The 20,053-nt window shown below is 40.6% G+C and overlaps 1 protein-coding gene across 1 annotated transcript; it reads right to left on the minus strand.

The window, feature by feature from the left end:
• Window positions 1–1,698: 1,698 nt before the first annotated feature.
• Window positions 1,699–17,102, minus strand: LOC125900702 (TLE family member 5-like). Its single transcript, XM_049595876.1, has 7 exons — window positions 16,671–17,102; window positions 11,932–12,029; window positions 8,918–8,981; window positions 8,383–8,427; window positions 8,225–8,287; window positions 7,983–8,057; window positions 1,699–6,465 (listed from the first exon to the last, which is right to left on the minus strand). The coding sequence occupies exons 1-7, from the start codon at window positions 16,695–16,697 to the stop codon at window positions 6,226–6,228; spliced, it is 612 nt and encodes a 203-aa protein (XP_049451833.1). The 5' UTR covers window positions 16,698–17,102; the 3' UTR covers window positions 1,699–6,225.
• Window positions 17,103–20,053: the final 2,951 nt, after the last annotated feature.

The raw sequence follows: 20,053 nt of genomic DNA on the forward strand, positions 1-20,053 counted from the left end.
CGAATGCCGTTTTGTTGTACCTCCAAGGTAACATTAAATGATAAGTTTAACATCTGCTGTATTCCAAATCACATACAAACTTTACTCTACTAACTGCAACAGACATATGAGCAAGAGGGTCAAAGTTCAAGACACACCGTTAAGACAAAGTATACTCCATGCAACAGTACGCAGTAAGGGTAGCTCTAAGGGTAGATCTAAATCAGTGGTTCCCAACTGGTGGGTCATGGTTGAAGAGTGGGTCACAGGTCCACTCTGAATGGACCACAAGTGACTTGTAAATGTGTCAAGTTTGTAAAAAACAGTTCTTTTGAAGTAAAGTACATCTCTGGCACAGAGTTTTCTGTAACACTTTACTTGAAGGTATCTACATAAGAGTGACATGACACTGTCATAACTATGACATGACATCGTCATGAACCTGTCAGGAACATTATGTACATGTCATAAACATTTATGACTGCTGTCATTAAGTGTCATTTGGGTTTTGTAATGACCAGTTGACATCGTTTGTGTTGTCTTGATTATGACAACTTGACATTAATCAAAGTGACATTACCAGAAGTTGTCTTTGTCATGACAATAATTATGTCAACTTGTCATAAACACAAAAAGAGGTGTATTTCTGGTTCATGTAAAGTTGTCATGACAAAGACATCTTCTGGTAATGTCATCCTGGTTAATGTCAAGTTGTCATAATCAAGACAACCCAAACAATGTCAACTTGTCATTACAAAAACCGAATGACACTTAATGACAGCAGTCATAAACGTTTATGACATGTACATAATGTTCATGACAGGTTCATGACCATGTCATGTCATAGTTATGACAGTGTCATGTCACTCTATGTAGATACCTTCAAGTAAAGTGTTACCAAGTTTTTATTTTGAAGTGCCGTTTCCTGCTGTAGAGTGAGTGAGTAATGGACTGTTCCTTAACAGAGACAGGAAACTAGCTAGACAACATGGCAAAACACACACATGACGCTGAATAAATTAAACTGTGTGGACCTTGAACCAATGACTAAGGAGAAATCTGGACCCTGTGGCTGGACCAGCTGGGAACCACTGATCTAAAATTTATGTGATTCAAAAGGCAGAGTTGTTTTTTTATGCGCAAAATGTAACAAGTTTTCATCACCTTTATAGAAATCAAAAGTTTTGATGCATCAAGATGCCTTGATAACGGTTTTACAATCGCATCGTAGCACTCCTGAATCTGAATGCAATCGTGACGTGCCTTGAGACTCCCATCTTTAAAGCAAAAATGCCGTCCTGAAATCTGCCAAGATGGTTTGCTCCTGACTCATCCGGTGAGATGTTACTAATCTAAAGGGAATTTTTAATTACCCTGTGACTCTCCATGTTCCTGTTACAAGGACTCATCCCTCAAAACGCTAACTTGTATCTGAGTCAACCCAAGCTGACACCATAAATTGTTCTGTCAAGCCGCAGAGGTGTTGACTATCAAACTAATCGTTTTTTATCAGGCTCCTGAGAGCTACATCTCATGACTCTAAGCTTCAGTGAGTCAGTGATTTGTTGCCCTACAATGTTGCCTTTTTGTCCTTCAGATTCCTTCAGTCACCAGCCAAAGACAAGTAGCCACTCTCAATCACGTCTTTTATTTGTAAGGCACCAGAGAAGCTTCCTTACTGCTAAAAGGTTGATTCATTCTCATTAGAGTACACAGTTGCTTGTTTACATCTTTGTATTTTTTTTTTTTGCCCCAGGTATCTTAAAATGAGACTGTGTTCATAAACACATTAAACTGTTCTTTTTTTTTTGTTTGCACAAAAAAAGATAAAACATTTACAAACCTAGAAAACAATGTTAAGTGTTACTGCCTACTGAAAGAATGGGAGAGAGAGAAAACAGGAAAAAACAACATGGTATACAACATTGTGCCTCTCTTTAACTGTAGGCTTGTAATGCACACATACAACACCAAAGTCTTCCATGATACACACACGTTAAAAAGCAGCTTTGAAACATACAAAAATGCTTTAAAAAATATGTATATTGATATATTCATATGTATACAAATTGGCCCTTCACAGCAAAAACAAACACACATACCATTCATATGTCTGAGTTTTGCCAAAGGAGGTTTTTCTAACAGAGACTGACGTCAGCATAAAGAGTGCCGATGACTCACTGATCTGTTCTCGCACTCCATACATTAAGGTCAAATCTCCAGGGAGGGAAAATCATTAGCTCCCAAACACTAGCACAGACAGGAAGAAGAAAAAAACAAAACAAAAAAAAAGAGCACTGAGCCACAACGTAAGTGCCTTTCAAATTAAAATACGGAGGAAAAGGTAAGCTCCGATCTCGGACATGCTCAGACGCTAAAAGGTGGGTTGTCAAAGCTCTGGACAGCACTCACATTACAGGGGAGATACAGCTAACACCTGCTGCAGTGGACAGACGCTCGTCCCTCAGTCAGGAAATGAAGACGAGAAGAGAACAGCAGTGACAGTAAGGTGAGCACAGCAGACCAACCTGGACCTCCTCAGACACAGGGAGGACGTCAGTCTTGTGAACGTTGCTTCATAGTAATGATCAATGAAAGAGCGTTGCTGCCCTCTGCTGCTTCAAATATCAACCATACACCTCAGCTGAGTCCCAATTCCACACTACATACTAACTGCAAAAACATACTGCGATGCATTTAGTATTTAACGAATCAGTATACTTGACACGCTCCACTAGAGATCAATTAAACTGCAACTTTAGGAAGCCACTGCAAATTAAACTGAACTTCTCAGAAATTTATTTTAGGAAAACATGTTAAGTTCCTGGACGAATTCCACCATCTACCTTTTTTTTTTCCCCAGCTCCTTTTTTAGTCTGCACACTCGACTGTTTGAGCGTACCACAAAGCTACAAACTTTGGCCCAACGCTGTCGTTAGGTGACGTGCATGATGTGCTACAAATCAAAGTTAAGCTACGCTCAACTTTTGAGACTCAGATTCAGACACATTTTTTATGTAGCGTACACAACACGCTCCTACAAATTGCCCCCGCTACTTCTACAAGGGTTAGGTTTAGAGTCTAAAGACAAACCCATCAACGTGGCGGCTATATGAATGCTAACTTAGGATTTTCTTCAAGGCTTCCAACTCCGGACCAAGGAGCAAAGGAGGGTAATCGTTGACTGATGTGTAGGTACAGTGGGCGAGTCATGTAGCTAGTGGCTGGGTCACATAGCTGCTCCAGCCACAGCTATACCTATACAACTTTATCAGCGCTTCAGTGATGTCGTGAAGCGTCAACCAATCCTATGTTTGTGTTTCTAAACAAGGTACTGTGTTATTTTGCTAATTTAGCTGACGCTGTGCTAGTTTTCTGTGTATTGCAGTGCACAAAAGTTTGCAATGGGGCGTGGCCGAATACAAACTATAGACAACTTTCAGTCCAGGTGGCGTGTTGCAAGTAAGAGACACGCACAAGCCCGTGATGACATAACTAAGACAACAAGGGGCCTGAGCAACACTTTGACGGCGTTTCAAGGTGGTCACGCTGTTGCTTTGTCCCTTGTAGTGTGAACACAGCATAAGGTCAGGGTTTTGTTCTCTTGCCCGGTAGGTAATTGAGTCAGGAATCTACTTGCCCCAAGTCAATTTTTACTTGCCCCTATAAAAGTGATTAATTAGAGATTATCAAATCATAACAAAGACTAAAGGTAACTCATGAAAAATGACTCCGATATATCCACGTTGCTCATACACAAACTGCACAATATACAGTTGGAGTTTTCGGCCACATCCTCTAACACCATCCAACTGAACTCCTGTTTCCAGGATATCTGAAACGCTCGCTTGCCCTTCAACTCTCAAACATTGTCTTTTCCCTTTGCCAAATTGCAAATGTTCTTTTTAACACTTTCCTGACAGGGCAAGAGAGCTGCTAGATTTACCAGCCTGATGTGGCATTTTACTTGCATCAGACAATCAGGCAATAATTACTGTTGACCCCTGAAGGTTACCCTAAAAATATTTGGTCTGTATGGCGTGTCATTCGACCATGTAAGAGGGCAAAACTGTAGCTGTTTCAAGCAGCCAGACTTTAAAAGTGGGATGATTTGCCGACATCATAGAGAGGGACGACGGCGTTTGCTTGAGCTATGGTGATAATCACTTAAACATGGGGATTGCAGTGCTACACGTTTCAGACAGCCATCATCGTCATGCTGACCTTGTTTGTCCACATGAAAAAGTGAAAGAAGGACTACTTTGTCACCTACACACACACCAAGCCAATTTGCATTAAATGGGTTTGAAGGATGGATTGATGACTTTAAAACGTAAAAAAAAAACTGGTCAGTCGCAGCTGATCCATTTACACCGTCTGACAAGTGTGGAGGGAGATTTTTGAAGCACTTCTGATGAAGCACCCGGATGCCTCCAGTGGATTTTAAATCCATACTACATACAAGTGTTTGACTATGTTCACACTAGCCTTTTTACGGACCTCTATATCACCATCTACAGAACACAAAATAGGAGTCGAGTGTCATTACAGGCTATATTCACTCTGAAAGTGGAGCAAAATCCCTCAATTAGGTTTGAGCAGTATCAAGCTAAGTAGATAGCATATACTATATAGAATAAGCATGTAGTATGGAATTGGGAAAATGGTTGACTTTTTTGCAACAGGACACAATAATTTGGTCACCAGGACAAATTCTGACCGTGAGACTCTCATTTTAATATGCTGTTTTCTAAGGGAACGCTTGCTTACAGAGCTTTAGCAACTCACCCCAGACACATTCTTCATTAAAACAATGCGAAAACACAAAAAAAAAAGAGGGGGGAAGATCTTCCCCTGACAATCACACACAAGTTAAACAAGACAGGAAAAGACAGGTGCTTGATACAGTCTCAGTATATAAACTGAAGTGCTCTTCTAACTTACAGAAATACAGTACTAGTTTGTCTTTTACGACCGTCTGGTTCTGAAGTTTAGATCCTGTTCAAGTTTGTCTTGGTCAGTTAAAGAGGGGACCAGTACGAGGGAGGGGGCAGGAGCAGAGGGCGGGGTGGTGGTGGTGCGAGGAAAATACAAAAGGTGCTTTAAGAAAAAAAAAAAAGTTAAATTAAACAAATGTTTTCTTCTTTCCGATCACATTCACTCGAACACATGCAGACGCATTTTGAATGTCTAATTAGCCTATCATGAAAACAACGTGTCAAAATAAAGTCAATTTTTTTTTCAGAGCTTAAATTCTTGTCGTTTGAAGACGAGTCATGGTCTGTGCCATGTAGTGCGCGTAGCAGCAGCAGCAGTAGCAGCAGCAGCTAGGCCTATGAAAGACAAATTAACCCGCCAAGATGGGCTTACTACCATTTGTACAAACAATAGTTTTTAATGGAATAAAATCCCATTTATTCGGGACTGAGGTACACAGCTAGGGTAATGCATCCAGTGGTTGGTCTTATGAATATAGAAACAAAAAAAGCAGGTGGTTTATGTTCGAAGGGTCTGAATGCACCTGACAAGTGAACTGTCCCTTTAAAAACATCCTATTTAACGTCAGACTAAGATTTAATTTGGCTCCAAGTACATAAATAAACTCTCCAAGCAGCTCCACATTTTTATTTTGGAAAACAAAACAATGGAGCTGTTGTACGTTATGAGTGAAAGGACAGGAGTTAAAGGGGACTGAGATGCTGTTAAACTGCTCACTGTGACTGGCAGACGGGCCAGTAAGACACAATCTGAGGGACCAAAGAGGACGTGGACAAAAAACACTGGAAACAGATCCGATAACAAAAAAGAATTAAGAAGTATAAACCAGTGAGAGGCAGATCTGCGTAAGGGACACTGCTGTTAGCTTTCATCCTCAGCGCTCACTCCAAAGGGGAAAACATTTATCTCGGTTAAGCCTAACAACAGTGGCTTACACTAAAAAAGCATCTATTTAAAGTCTAGAAGCCTGAACTGAGTCTATTACCACTAAATAATAAGAACATTTAACTCTCACTCTCAGCCATTCAGCAGTTTCGTTCTCTGCACATCCACAAATCTGTCCTCTCTGCGTGTCCTCATCCCTGCAGTTACTCTTCTACATCAACACTCAGCAGACTTACATCAACCTCCATTTACAGTTACAGTTTTACCTTTCCTTTTTTTTTTTTTTTTTTTTTTTTAATATTTTTTATTAGACACTCCCCCCCCCCACAACGCCCCCCTCCAAACCTCCTCGCTGTGTCTGCACTAGTCTGACTTGTCCCCGTCCTCTCCTCTGGGCGCTCTCTCTGCAGCTTCCCGGGCCTTGTCCTCCTTCACCGCCTGGGCCTGGCCGTGGGAGTAGTTGGCCAGGATGGAGGAGAGGGACAGCAGGCCGGAGCTGGAGGAGACGGCGGGCAGGGTGGGAGGGGTGAGGCCCAGGGGCAGTGGGGTCACAGGCAGGGCCAGGCCCTGGAGCTGGGACAGGTGTTGCACCTGGAGCTGTTGCTGAAAACACACGAATGGTGGACAGAAGTCAGAACTTCTCATTTCCATGTTTAAATTTGTGGCTAATCATACGGCACAATGTTCTCACATTTAGTGCATATTTCTGTTAGCATTAATATTCTCCATTTCATTGTTTTGTACGTCTTGAAGTAATGACTACTTGCAGGGTTAGTTGCTGAACTACTGCAACTAGCGAGCTACACAATAACATCTTGACAGCTGTGCTTTTAGATACGTTCCCCCCTCTATTAAATATAAAAGGAGGCCCCCACATGCTTGAGCTTTACACTGCTGACTTGTATAATCAGAACAGACATGTCCTGTGATTTTCAGCCTTCTATGATTATACTTACCCTTTACAGCAGGTAAATCCTGACAGCTGAGAATATTACTGTCAGGTATTGTCCCCCCTCTATTAAATATGAAAGGAGGCTGAAAATCACAGGACATGTCTGTTCTGATGATACAAGTCAGCAGTCCTGAAATGTTCTCTTCTATGATACACATTCTACATCTCGGAGGTGACGTCTTTCCACATACAGGCTTCCTTCGCCTTTCAAACAGGGCAGAGCTCCGTGGGAAACAGTAGGAGAGACACAGCCCAAGGTGGAACCAGGATCTGACACAACACCGGAGGGAGAAGCAGCTGGACACCGGATGAAAAAACAAGCACGTCCCACCGAAAGCGTGCCACTACAGCATCACTTTGGGTTGTGATGTCTACATTGAAAGTAATAGGTTTGTGCGCACAAAAGACACTACATCTGAACGCCTCCCATGCATACACACACGCCTTAACCGAGGCGGCGGACAAAATCACCCAGGCAGCCCGTCTTCGTCTTAGATAGGCTGGGAAAACCCTGCTAGCGACCACAAACATGCTGGAGCTACCGCATCAAAACTACCTAGCTTGCTAGTTCAGTCAATACAATTTATTTATGGAGCTTATTTATAAAGTTTCTCATTTTATCACAACCCATTTCACATTATAACTAGGTATCTTCCAGGTCATGACATTTTCCTCACTATTACTATATATTAAACTACCGGATTACAGCAAATACTAAACGATTCTGTTTGAACAAGAAACTTGTGTTAGAATATATCATCAAATTCACTTCGTTTCACTATATCAGTATCCTATTACACAAAAATTAACTCATAAAACAAGATATGTTTCTCATTATAACCTGATAAAATTGACATGTTGTTACACATTGTTAAAGTTGGGTTAAGCAGTTTTATTTCGGCGTCACTGAGCGGAGAGGTAACTAGACTCCTGCACCTCCTCTTTGCTCTGTATTTTGAAATTCTGTTTTTCCCTCTCTCCAGAAAACTGCCTACATCAGAAATGACCAAAAAAATCCACTCAATACATGAAGAGTCACTGCAGCCTGCTGCCTTGAAAAATGGACAAGGTTTATGTTGTAATGGTTCGATTTAGTTTCAGTTCATGCTCTGCAAGAGACATGATTCGTCTATCATCTACATCCGCTTAAGTCTTTTATAAAGCTCACCCGTATAATGGAGTTCATCTCAGGGGGCGTGACTTGCTTGGCTCTCTCTATGGCGCCCATGACTTGTTGTTGATGCTGAAACAGATAACACACGGTCAGCTTTACATGTAATGCCTAAGCATGGCTGGGAATCTTAAGCAAAGAGAGGACAAGTGATGAGATTACGTATTTATATTGCTATTTATTTATAGTCTCAGGTTGAGATTGAACATATTTATGAATGAGCACGTGAGTGTCATCACCTCTTGTGACAGGTAAGGCAGCACCTGAGCACAGATGCCATTCAGTCTCTTCACTATTTCAGCCTGAGGAGAAAAAAGGCGGGAAAAAAAGGTCAGATGAGCAAACTAACAAATATGAGCTACTACACGAAGGACTCATTGTAGGGGACGATAATTACCTGTTTGTGCATTTCAATGTTCAGCCCATAGGACATTTCATAGTACTGCAAAAACAAAAAGGGAGAAAAAGACACACACACACATATAAACTGAAGATAAAAAGGTAAACTTGTGGCACATTTTTTACACCTACACAAAAAACTAAAAACTTCTGTGTGCAGTACACAACACCAGAAAAAAAGCATACACATGTAAGTTTAGATAAGAATACACTTTGTAATTTGTGAACATAAATACTGTGTGTAGATTATGTACTGAGAAATCTATCTGTAATTGATCACTGGCTATTAGAGAAGCTTTAAAGGGACACGTCTGATCATGTGATGTGTGAACTCAAGGAAGCCACTATGTAAAACGCAATCTGAGATTATGTGCGACTAAACTAACAAACGGAGAGAATCTAGACATTCCTGGTGTGCACTGGAATTTCTGTGTTCACACTGCAACGCTAAGTGACTTTGGTTGGTATATTAGAGGAGATCAGATGAAGACAAACAGCCACATCGAACTGACGAGACTGAATGCGACACTTACCATGATATAGTGACGCTGCATCTCTGACTTTTCAGAAGCCAGTTTGTCACACTCCAACTTCAAACTAGGAAGAAAGAATATTAATATTTAATAGAAGTCGGTTTGTCGGCAAACGTGCATGTTGTCGGTGAAAGAATAGTTAGACATTTTAGGAATTATATAATCTTTATACTAAGATGATCACTTGCTGACCCTGAGTGATATCATCTCACCATCTACCTCTTAGCACAGACAGCAAAGGAGTGTATTCCCCACAGTGTCTAACTATTAGTTTAATGCATGCAGTGTTATTCATCATCAGACTGTTTTAGTGTGAGTTGCCGAGTGCTGGAAATATCAGCTATACAGATGTCTGCCTTCTCTCCAATATAATGTAACTAAATGGTGCTTGGCCTGTGGTTCTCAATGCATCAAAAAAATGCCAATACATTTGAAAACTTCAACAGCAATGTCTCTTTACAGAAATCATGACCCAGTTACTCAAGATAATCCACAGACCTTGTTGTGAGCAGTTTCATATAGGAACTATTTTTTGTCTATGGAACTACACCTGCCAACCACATCACCACACAGAAGGAAGTGTGCATCTACTCATAGACGAGTGGTTACTTCACGTGACAGTGCGAGATGTAAAAGTTAATGATGTCCTCCTCTGCTGCAGAGTCCTGCACTGGGTCGGTACCCAACGGGTACCTGCAAAAACAACTGATTTTCGGGTGGTTTTTTAAAAAAAACATTTTTTCCCGGGTTCAGATCTGGGTGGAAAAAATAACATGCGGGTCGGATCGCGGGTTTTAGATAAACACATCAGTCATTAGTTCGGTAAACTACAGATAACTATCATGGTCATTATTTACTCTCTGAGGATCGCCTCCGCTATTTCGCAACGGTCACTGGTTCAGCTGTTTACACGCGTTTCAATATCTAATAACACAATTTGTGATTGGACGACAGAATCAACATGGCTGCCACCGTCTAACAAGCGCCGCTTCCAAAACAGTAAATAATTATTTAGGTATTTGAGAAATAAGTGTATAAAATGTACAACTATCACTTTATAATGTTTCTGAAGTGTTTCCCTGATGGATTACTTCTCTCCTCGATGGATTCTAAAAACACGTGACGGCTCGTAACTGCTGAACGTCGCTCTGGACAGAAAGTAAGTCTATTATTACACATGTAAAGTTCCTTTACATAGATTAAAAGTTTAAAAGCATTAAACGTAACAAACGAGTGCTTTTACACTTGTATGGGAGAAGAACACAGAGGGTTGATGATGGAGCTGAAGTCAGGTTGTTATTGTGAGAGCTGCTTCAGTCAGGTCGTTGTTTACTCACTGGCACCTTAACTGTGGCGATACACTGTTCAATATTCAGCCAACATGACCCCAAATGATTACTTTAAATCCAGGTTACGGGTCGGGCTCCGGGTCGTGTTTCAACGGGTCGGACCGGGTTGCGGTACTAATTGGCCTGATGCACGGGTTTGCGGTTCGGGGGCGGGTTTGTACGTCGCCGGGTCGGGGCGGATCCTGAAAACTGGACCCGTGCAGGACTCTGCTCTGCTGCGCTTCAACGTTACCTAACTCAGTAATGCAAGGTGAGCTAGCAGTAGATGCATGCTTCCTTCTGCATAGTGATACAATTGGTGGGTGCAATTTGGTAGAAAGAAAATAGTTCCTACGTGAAACTGCTCACAACAAGGTCTGTGGATTATCTTGAGTAACCACATCATGATTTATTTGAGTTTTTCAAATGTATTTTTTGGCACTTTAAGAACCACAAGCTGAGTGCCTTCTGGTTCCATTATAATGGAGAGAAGGCAGACATCTCTACAGCCGCTATCTTCAACAACTCACAAATAGCACCACAAGTAAGAGGAAAATTATGTATATTTGGTTTTGATTACACTACACTGAGCATCCTAATGCCAGCAAATGAACTTTGACTCTAATGAATTCTATTGACTAGATTAAGAAGGGCTAGGATGCAACAATATTTTAAAGCCCAGTCCAGACCAAAGATTCGCAATAAGACAAAACAGTTTTAGAACATTGCGGAGAAAAGATCCAGTGGTGTGAACTGGCCACTCTGAGCTCAACTCAAGCCGGGTGATGGTGTCACCTGCAACTCAACTAGTCAAATCACAGCGACTGGTTTTAGGACATAAAGCATCGGCTTGTAGGGAAGTCTGCTGGTCAAGATAAAATGACCACAGACGGCGTGTTCGCTTTCTGCAGCAGGTGCTCTGTCGCCGCTGAGCCCTCTGTTGCTGTCCTCACGTGTGCCGGTGTCAGATGATGGGTTTGCTGCTGCTGCTCGGTGTATGTGCTTATGGCCCCTTACACACACACTCTCATTGACTGATTAATTGGCACTGGTTATTTATATTATTGTGGCGTATTTATTATGAATACAGTCCATCTGATGCTTTAGGTTTGTCGCCATTTCATCACTAATGCAAATGCAACTATCATCACTATCCTCATTCATATTTTAAGAGGCTACAAATTATATTCAGCCACAAAATGAGCCTGAAAAGCTGCAAAGCAGAACGGCAGAACAGAGGATTGTTGCAAAGAGATGATACACCATCTCCTCTAGTTGCACTGGTGTGAACCGGCAGGTTTTTAGAATGTTGCAGAATGGCACGTCGCAAGTAGTTTCCTGTTTCAACTCATCTCTTCGCAAATCTTTGGTCTGAACTAGACCTTAAAAGCCAGTAACAATAACCAGTATTTTCCTACACATAGCGGCTTTAGACAGACAATCCCAAAGACATATCTATGTTGAGACAGCTGATATGCCAAGTTTCACACTCCCACAAAATGAGGAAGAAGCTAAATGAACTCACTATGAACTCAATATGAGATGTATTTTTTTAATAGGCAAAAAGCTGCCTTGCAAAGAGCTATTCCACTAACGTCAGTTGCATCTGTCATAATAATAAACCTTGGGACGATGTTTCAGACTGAAGTAATATTAAGTGTGTGCATGGCTGTGTTAACCGCATACCTGTGGTACTGTGCTTGGAGGAACTGGAACTCATCCTTGATGCGGTCACAGGAGTCAGAAGTGGTGAACTTGAGAGGTTGACTGGACTGAGAGGACGCCTGGAGAACAGAACAACGTGATCAATTCTTATAAAGTCACATAGGGGCCTAAATTACATCCACAAAGGCCCCTGCATCCAGGTCGAGGCCCTCAGTGTGAAACCAGACTCTGGATGCTTACACATTCCCCAACCAGTCTAGCAATAAAGGAATTGAGAATGCCCTTTTCAGATACTGGTTCCACTGGTGTATATGTCTGTGTCCTGCTGCTGAAAGTGTGTGTGTTTGGGTTTGTTTAGAGACAGCAGTTGACCTCTGAGATTAACCCTTTGAGAGGATAGCTAAAATGAAGGTCAGCCTAAACGGGGCTGCATGTCTGAGTGCGGGCGTACAGTATAAATTGAGATACAGAACGAGACGCTGTGTTTAATTTGCTGACAAATTGATACGCAACATCTGTCTTTAGAAACCCACGGGGCTGTTTCAGGACCGCGCAACGTGGTGATTGAGGAAATGTGTTTAAAGGAGGCGAGATTAAAGCATGTTGACCATATGTGAGACGTATTTAGAGGCTGCGTTAGAAGTCTGGTTATGTATTGACTACACTTAAACCATCAATCCAAAGCTTTAATCCAGGGTTTATCCAGTTCCCTAAACCTCATTACTCTCTAAATAAGTGGCACAAGGGCGAGAGGTTTCAGGCGGGATTACAGGGCTGAACAGAGAGGATGGAGTCACCCGGTTACACATGTCAAAACCCTGCATCCGAAATACACAGTGCACTAGTGTAGTGCCAAAACTATACTGTAACATTTGTGATACTAAACAATTAATCAATTGGCATAATGGATAATTAAAATAACAAATAATTAAAATAATAAATATTCACTTTTTCCTGCTCCTCAAAATTTCAGAATATATATCTTTGTGTTTCTAAATGTTGGTCAGCCTGAGCAAGTTATTTGACATTTTCTAGACTAAAAGATTTTTTATGATATGTTAATAAATAACGAACAAATTGGTCAATAAAAATAACTGTCAGTCACAGCTCTGCAGAAATACATGCATGTTTGGAGAGCGTGCATGTCTCTCTTTAGGAAGATCATGCTTGCCTCAGAAACAGGAACAGCTGTCACATGTTGAAACTAACCAACAAGTATATACATGTGCCTATTTTTTTTTTTAACATAAACTTCATCTGCAACCTTATATGACCATGAGACACCACAGTGTGAGTATTTGCGGCGGTGCTTCAGTTAATGGTCCATGTTATTTTGTGCGTGCAGTGCAGCACTTTTCTCAACTGTGGTTTGCAAGGGTCATTTCCTGCTCTGGGTGTTCGTCGTTTCATGTTGGGGTTTTGGGCTTTAGTTGGTCATGAAATTCTAATATTAGATGTTACAAGTAATAAAATAAGAACAGGGCTGCACACAGTTACTTTCTTTATAGATTAATCTGTTGCTTGTTTCTTTAATTAATCATTTGGTTGATAAAGTGTCAGAGAATAGTCAGAAAACAAAGTGAGACATTCCCATCACGGAGTCTCAGAGCACCATATGACACACTGAAACTGACTGTTGTTACCCACCAACAGTCCAAAACCAAAAGCCACTCAGTTTACCATCATGAAAGACAAAGAAAACCAGCATATATGCACATCTGAAAAGCTGTAACCAGTGAGTTTTAACTATTTTTGCTTGAAAACTGACACAAAGCGAATAATCATTACTACAACTGCAATAATCCATTGACAGAAAATTAGCAACTATTTTGATAACCAAATAATAATCTTAGTCTTTGCAAAGATAGATGCTACTATTTTTGGCATATCTCTGGCCCCACGGACTACTAAGCACCTAAACTGGGTTGCCAAAATACATTTTTAATGGCCCAAATGGTGAACCTGTGTAAAAATATAAGGAAATAATCTACTTCTGGGCAATATTAAAACAATTTTAAAAAGCATTGTGACAGGGAGGGATATAATTTGAGAGGAAAACTAAATCAAAAAAAAAAAAAGCATTGTGTTCGTACAACCTTGAAAAGTATGTGCATCTCAGTGTGTGTGGGGTTGATCTATAAAAAACAACTATAGGGCACTTTTAAAAGAAGTACAGTCACAGTATATCTAGGAGGCATGCAGACGAAGAAGGGCTTATGCTGATGGGCTGGTTTATTTAATTATCTGGGCTCGTTTGAGATGGGCTTTGTATATTTCATATATAAGACTGTTGTTTATTTATCTATATCAATGGTTGTACATTAGTTTGGGATAGTTGTTGACAATTTTTTGCTCAAAATTAAGTCATTCATTGATTCGTTTATTCAAAATATAACCTACAGAAAAAGCAATTTAATGCAGCTTAACAGCCTTCCTTATGTGTTACACTTCAATGAATGAAGAACATTAACAGAATTTTAAAAATATTTGTAAGCATATGGCATATTCAGGAAGAGACACTAATATTATTAAGCCACCAAGCCCCTAAATTTGGTGGCCACACAGTAACTTTTTGTGGCCACGGGCCATTGGGCTACAGTTAATGTCAAACCCTTTTTTGTTTGAGCAAAAATGACGAACACACTCTGGTTTCAGCTTTTTAAGTGTGAGGATTTATTGCCCTTCGTTGTTTAATATAACTGAACTGAATAGTGGATACTGAAGATGTCTTCTTGTGTGACAGGCCTTTTTCACTATTTTCTGACATTTCACAGACCAAATGATTAATCAGAGCCTGAATCATTTCACCTCTGCACATTTTTACCAAAAACCATAAGTATTTGTATGCACCTGTGCACCTCCTTCCTGATGTATGTAACCTTGGAAAGGCTCCTTGTTTATATTTTATTTATTTAACCTTTATTTAACCAGGAAGTTAAATAAAGGTTCTTTATGATGCCCTTAAATTCATCAATAGATAAGTGTTTCTAATTTTAGATATTTTTGTTGTTCTGTTGGTTGCTGACAAAAACTACTTAATGCGTTTAGTTTGGTGTTAGTCATGACTTCAAGACTGTTATACTGATCATACAGCATGATTTACCTGCAGCTTTTTAGGGGCCTTGTAAAGCAGTTATTTGTCTGACTTTGCTTTAATTTTCAGCCTCTGCAATGCTGTTTCAGGAGGTCATTTCAATTAAATAATTTTGAATCTTTTTCCACAGGGTGTCCAAATAGTTTCGTCAAAGCCGTAGGTTGTATATAACCACATTTGTTGTGCCATTATATCAATGCGACTTGGTTTGTTGACAGTAAAAACACTGTATTAAGCTAACAAACTAAGAATATCATGCTAACTTACTCAAAGACTAAACCATAAAGTTGAATTAGCTGTTTTGACTAACAGCTAGCTAACTGCAGACTGTGTTTGCAGCCGGATATGAGACTTTTGAAAATGTCTCCTTGGTCTTTAGGTAAGTGTGATAGGCCTTTTTCACTAGTTTCTACAATTTTACAGACCAAATGATCAATCACCTAATGGATGGATGATAATAATCTTAAGTTTCAGCCTGAAACATTTCACCTCTGCACATTTTTACCAAAAAATAATACTGATTAGCATGCAAACTGCTGTAACTTGATCCACCATTGTGTTTCCAGTGGTGCTTCAGCTATGAAAGGCTCCTTTTTTATTACTTAATGGGCGTTGACAGAGACTACTTGATGCATTCAGTTTGACATCAGTTGGTCATGACTTCTGGACAATGATAACCATATAGCATGATTTACCTGCAGCTTTTTGGGGCCTTGTAAAGCAGTTATTTGTCTAACACTGCATCGCTGTTTCAGCCCAATATTTGCAGCCATACAGATCATTATAATTAAATAATTTCAAATCTTTTTCCACAGGGTGTCCAAATTGTTTTCTCACAGCAAAAGGGTTTTATATAACTACATTTGCTGAGCCCTTATATCAATTCTACTTGGTTTGTTGACAGTAGAAACACTATATTAAGCTAACAAACTCAGAACATCATGCTAACTTACTCACAGACTAAATGTATTTTGTGTGCACCTCTTTCCTGACTTATACATCCTCTGTAAGGCTCCTTTTATTCTCTTGTTGGCTGTTGACAGACTAAAATAATGCATTTAGTTTTGCATTAGTTAGTCATGACTTCTAGATTGTTATAATAATCATATTGCATGATTCATCTGCAGCTTTTTGGGGCCTTGTAAAGCCAAACTTTGCTTCAATTTTCAACCTTTGCAATGCTCTTTCAGCCCAATAAAGGCCATTTATTGAAATAATTTCAAATCTTTATGTCCCAATTATTTTGTCAAACCCAGGAGTTGTATTTAACTGCATTTGCTGTGCCCTTATATTAATGCTACTTGGTTTGTTGACAGTAGAAACACTGAAGTAAGCTAACAAACATCATGCTAACTTACTCACAGTCTAAACCATGAAGTTAAATTAGCTGTTTTGACAAACAGCTAGCTAACGGCAGACTGTGTTTGCAGCCAAATATAAGACTTTATGTGTTATAGCTGGTATTTATATTAATTTAAACTCCATATCTAAAGTCTGTCCTGCACTATGACGGTACAAATGTGTTGAGGAGCTGTGGAGAGGTCTGGCTGACAGCTACCTGCAGCCAGCACAGCTAGTATCAGCTGTCGGTTGCTAGCTAGCCGTTAGCTCAGCTCGCTTCACTTGCTTAGTTTGCTGCTGGGACAAGTTGAACTAGCAAACTTACCGAGTGCCTGGATTGAGGAAACATCATGTCAGCAGTGTGTGTCGCCGTGTTCCCTTGGTCTAGTCGAATCACCGGGCTAGCTGGCTAAGCTAACAGGTCCCCAGATATTATTAAATGATTGGAGACGCTATTCGCACTTTGTACTCTGTCATCGTTTAAAATAACGTTAGCTAACGTCAAAGCAGCGGGAGCCGAAGATCGTCCTCTGGTCTTTGCGGTCGGGTAAACCGCTGCCTCCGAGGATGAGCGGGCTAACACGAATAAAAGGGTCTTCAAAGGGACATCAGGTTTTTTTGGAATAACGTTAACGTTACACCTCCCCGGGGAAACCCTGGATGTTGACACATGAGCCCCCGACTTTCCTCTGCTTTGAAGAGAAGAGCAGCATCACCCGGAAAACAAACCGAGCAGCGGAGGAACGGGCGCCCCGTGTGACACAGAGCTGAACTGAACCTCAGCACAGCAGCCTGCAGGGCCGGAGCACAGACCTCTGGGGCCCCCAGCCACTGTCTGACACAGGGGGGGTTAGATTACCTGATTCACTGTGCATCGGTGCTTTTAGTTAGTTGATTAATTGCTATTTAGTAAAGGAATTTGCACCACTAGAGTTCTGGATTAACTAAAGGGGTGACATACTCGCTGTATTTTGGACACATTAAAGCAAGTTCACCTTGCTGGCTTAATACATGCACACACCAGTTTGATTACTGGCTTTGTCTCTGAAGGAGGGTCTTATGGGTCACAACAAATCTGACTGATGCTTTTTGGAGCAATCATTCCAGAGAAATCATGAAAAAACTACCAAGATACACTGTATCTGCTCTATTTCAGAGTGCCGGAGCACTGCTTAAAGGGAAATTTCAGTTTATTTCAACCTGTCTCCTGTCGCCTTAAAGTGACTAGTGACATAAAAATAATAGTTAGCATGTTAGCCATTAGCCTAGATACAGTCGGGGCGCATAGTAGCGTCAGACCTGTTAAAACCTAAGTGAATGGGCATACTTTACCATTTAGCTCTGCTTTCCAAAGAGCGGCCAAAATATCGCGAGAACAAGCAGCGATCTCATACCGACATTTATCCTAACGATATGAGGCAGTCTTTGTGGAAAAAAAGCTTGTTTAGTGGACTAACTTTGCACTTGAAGGTATGCCCCTTCACTTATGAAGCTGTATCTAGGCTAACGGCTAACATGCTAACTATTATTTTTATGTCACTAGTCACTTGAAACAAATTTAGGACGATAGGAGACAGGTTGAAATAAACCGAAATTTCCCTTTAACACGTAACGGCCAGGGCTGGCAAGGCTGACGTGCACCTCTCCAGAAATGTAACTACACATCGCAGTGATGTGGACCTCCTGTCTATTTCTGTAAGCTGAAACCATTTCCCTCAGTGGAAACAAAGCTTTTATTTACTTTAATTTCACAGATAAGAAACAATAAATTGTGAAGACAATAGAGCCTCCACAAAAATAGCATTTTAAGTCTTGTGTGTGATTTATCCTGGTTTCATATGAACAGAAGAAAGAACCGCTGATTGCTAGGCTAATTTATACAATGTAAAATGCCATAGGCTTGTGCTAATAATGTTAGCATGTTGTATTTGTTTGGAAAACGTGTTTAGTATAAGACAGTTGTTTTGTCAGTGAACCCTGTGAGATGTAATGGAGCTGAATTTTGTAACGTTACCTTTGTTAAATGTTGCTGTTGTCCCTGGCTTCATATGAGTAGAGGAAAAGTCTGCTAGCTGCTAGGTTAATTTATACAATGTAAAATGCCATAGGTTTGTGCTAATAACATTAGCATGTTGCATTTGTGGGGAAAATGTGTCCAGATAAAGACAAGTGTTTGTCTGTGAATGATGTGAGTTATAGTGAAGCTGATTTGTGTACTTGTGTTTGAAATTGTTGCAATTAAGCCATGTTTAATGTGTGTTTTGAATCAATTTAACTTAACAGCACTTCACAGAAACCCAGACACCAACGAGTGTTTTGTAGGTGTAACTGCAGAGTTACACAGACACATGGCCGCACAAGTATTAATGCTCACAACGGCATAGGCTCTGCATAGCGCTCAAGTATAAATCCTGCTTCAGTCAGCGGCAGCAACCACTTAATTGTCAGATGACAAAACAAACAACAATGTTGGCCTATGAGGCAAAGCCAGGGGAGTAAATGTAGACACTGCATGCAGTCGCGATTGCACTGGGGCGCTGAGGGGGAGGGGCCCATAGAGAGAGCAGGCCCTTGCGTGTGACCATGGTGAGGTGTGAATTGTCAGTATTTCACCACCAATCAGGAAGTGGTTTGTAACTGGCAAATGAACAAATAAATAAATACATACTTATGAGGTTGATAGCCCCCTTTTTTTTTTCTTGTAATGTTCTCATGGTTATGCCACTCTCTTCATCTGCTGGCCCTGCGGTGTCTCCCTGGCAGAGCAGGGCTGCTATTGTGACTATTGACCTGTTGCACACTTGGTATGCTCCTACTGGCACTTTAGTTTTTATTTGCGACAGTTTTATTTGCACTACTGTATTTTATTTGCTCTATTTATACTACAGGTCTTTTATTGCACTTTTTATGGTTGCCTCCTGGGCTAGAGCAACCTTAAGGAGCTTTTATTCTTTTAGCCTTATCTGTTATGATAAAGTTGATGTATTTGTTTCATCCAGTAGTCCTAATTGCAATATTATGTTATTCAAATCTGCGCCATGCGCACTACATCGTGGTCTACAGTGTGTTTCTTGTTTGTATATGATGGTTGTAACTGCTATGCAGCTATGTCGCACTATGTGCCCAATACAAATTTCCCGCTTGGGACAATAAAGTTTATCTTAACTCCAGCATATATGGTCCAATCTGGCCCATACTTAACGTTTTATGAGGCTCCAGGCCTGATGCCATCTACATGCACATTAGGGGTCATGGTGATTGTGCCACCTAATGGCAACAGGAAGTAAGACTTGCAAGACAAATATCTTTTGATTTATCTGAAATTTACATGATGTGATCTGCAACAGATTTACAGAGAATAAACGTATAATTAGTGTTCTCCAGCACCACATAGTGGACACAGAAAGTAGTACAAAATGATAAATACATCATTGAAGGATATACCATCTCACTCCTGCAGGCAGGGTCTGACTTTCACAGAAATGAACAGCAGCATCAGCTGGTGTCCTTCTAGCACACCCGAGTTGGGCAAAGGTGAGAGGGGCCATTCATCGCTTTAACTGTTAAGTTGAAACTTTAAATTCATGAAATTCACTGATGCGTGTTTCTGAGGTTTACCACGCAAACAAAGAAACACATATTTCACCTCAGACTTGTACATTTTAAAACATCCGGAATCATTAAACCCACTCAGCACACACACCATGA

The sequence above is a fragment of the Epinephelus fuscoguttatus genome, linkage group LG14 (genome assembly GCF_011397635.1).
Source record: "Epinephelus fuscoguttatus linkage group LG14, E.fuscoguttatus.final_Chr_v1".
In the NCBI taxonomy this organism is placed as follows: domain Eukaryota; kingdom Metazoa; phylum Chordata; class Actinopteri; order Perciformes; family Serranidae; genus Epinephelus; species Epinephelus fuscoguttatus.

What these genes read in the sequence shown, in the direction of transcription:
- LOC125900702 (XM_049595876.1), bottom strand. Translation starts at nt 16,697, where the DNA reads ATGATGTTTCCTCAATCCAGGCACTCG. An exon ending in TGCAGCGTCACTATATCATG is followed by an intron (nt 8,428 to 8,917) that starts GTAAGTGTCGCA and finishes TTGTTTTTGCAG; the next exon opens with TACTATGAAATGTCCTATGG. An exon ending in AGATGAACTCCATTATACGG is followed by an intron (nt 6,466 to 7,982) that starts GTGAGCTTTATA and finishes GTGTGTTTTCAG; the next exon opens with CAACAGCTCCAGGTGCAACA.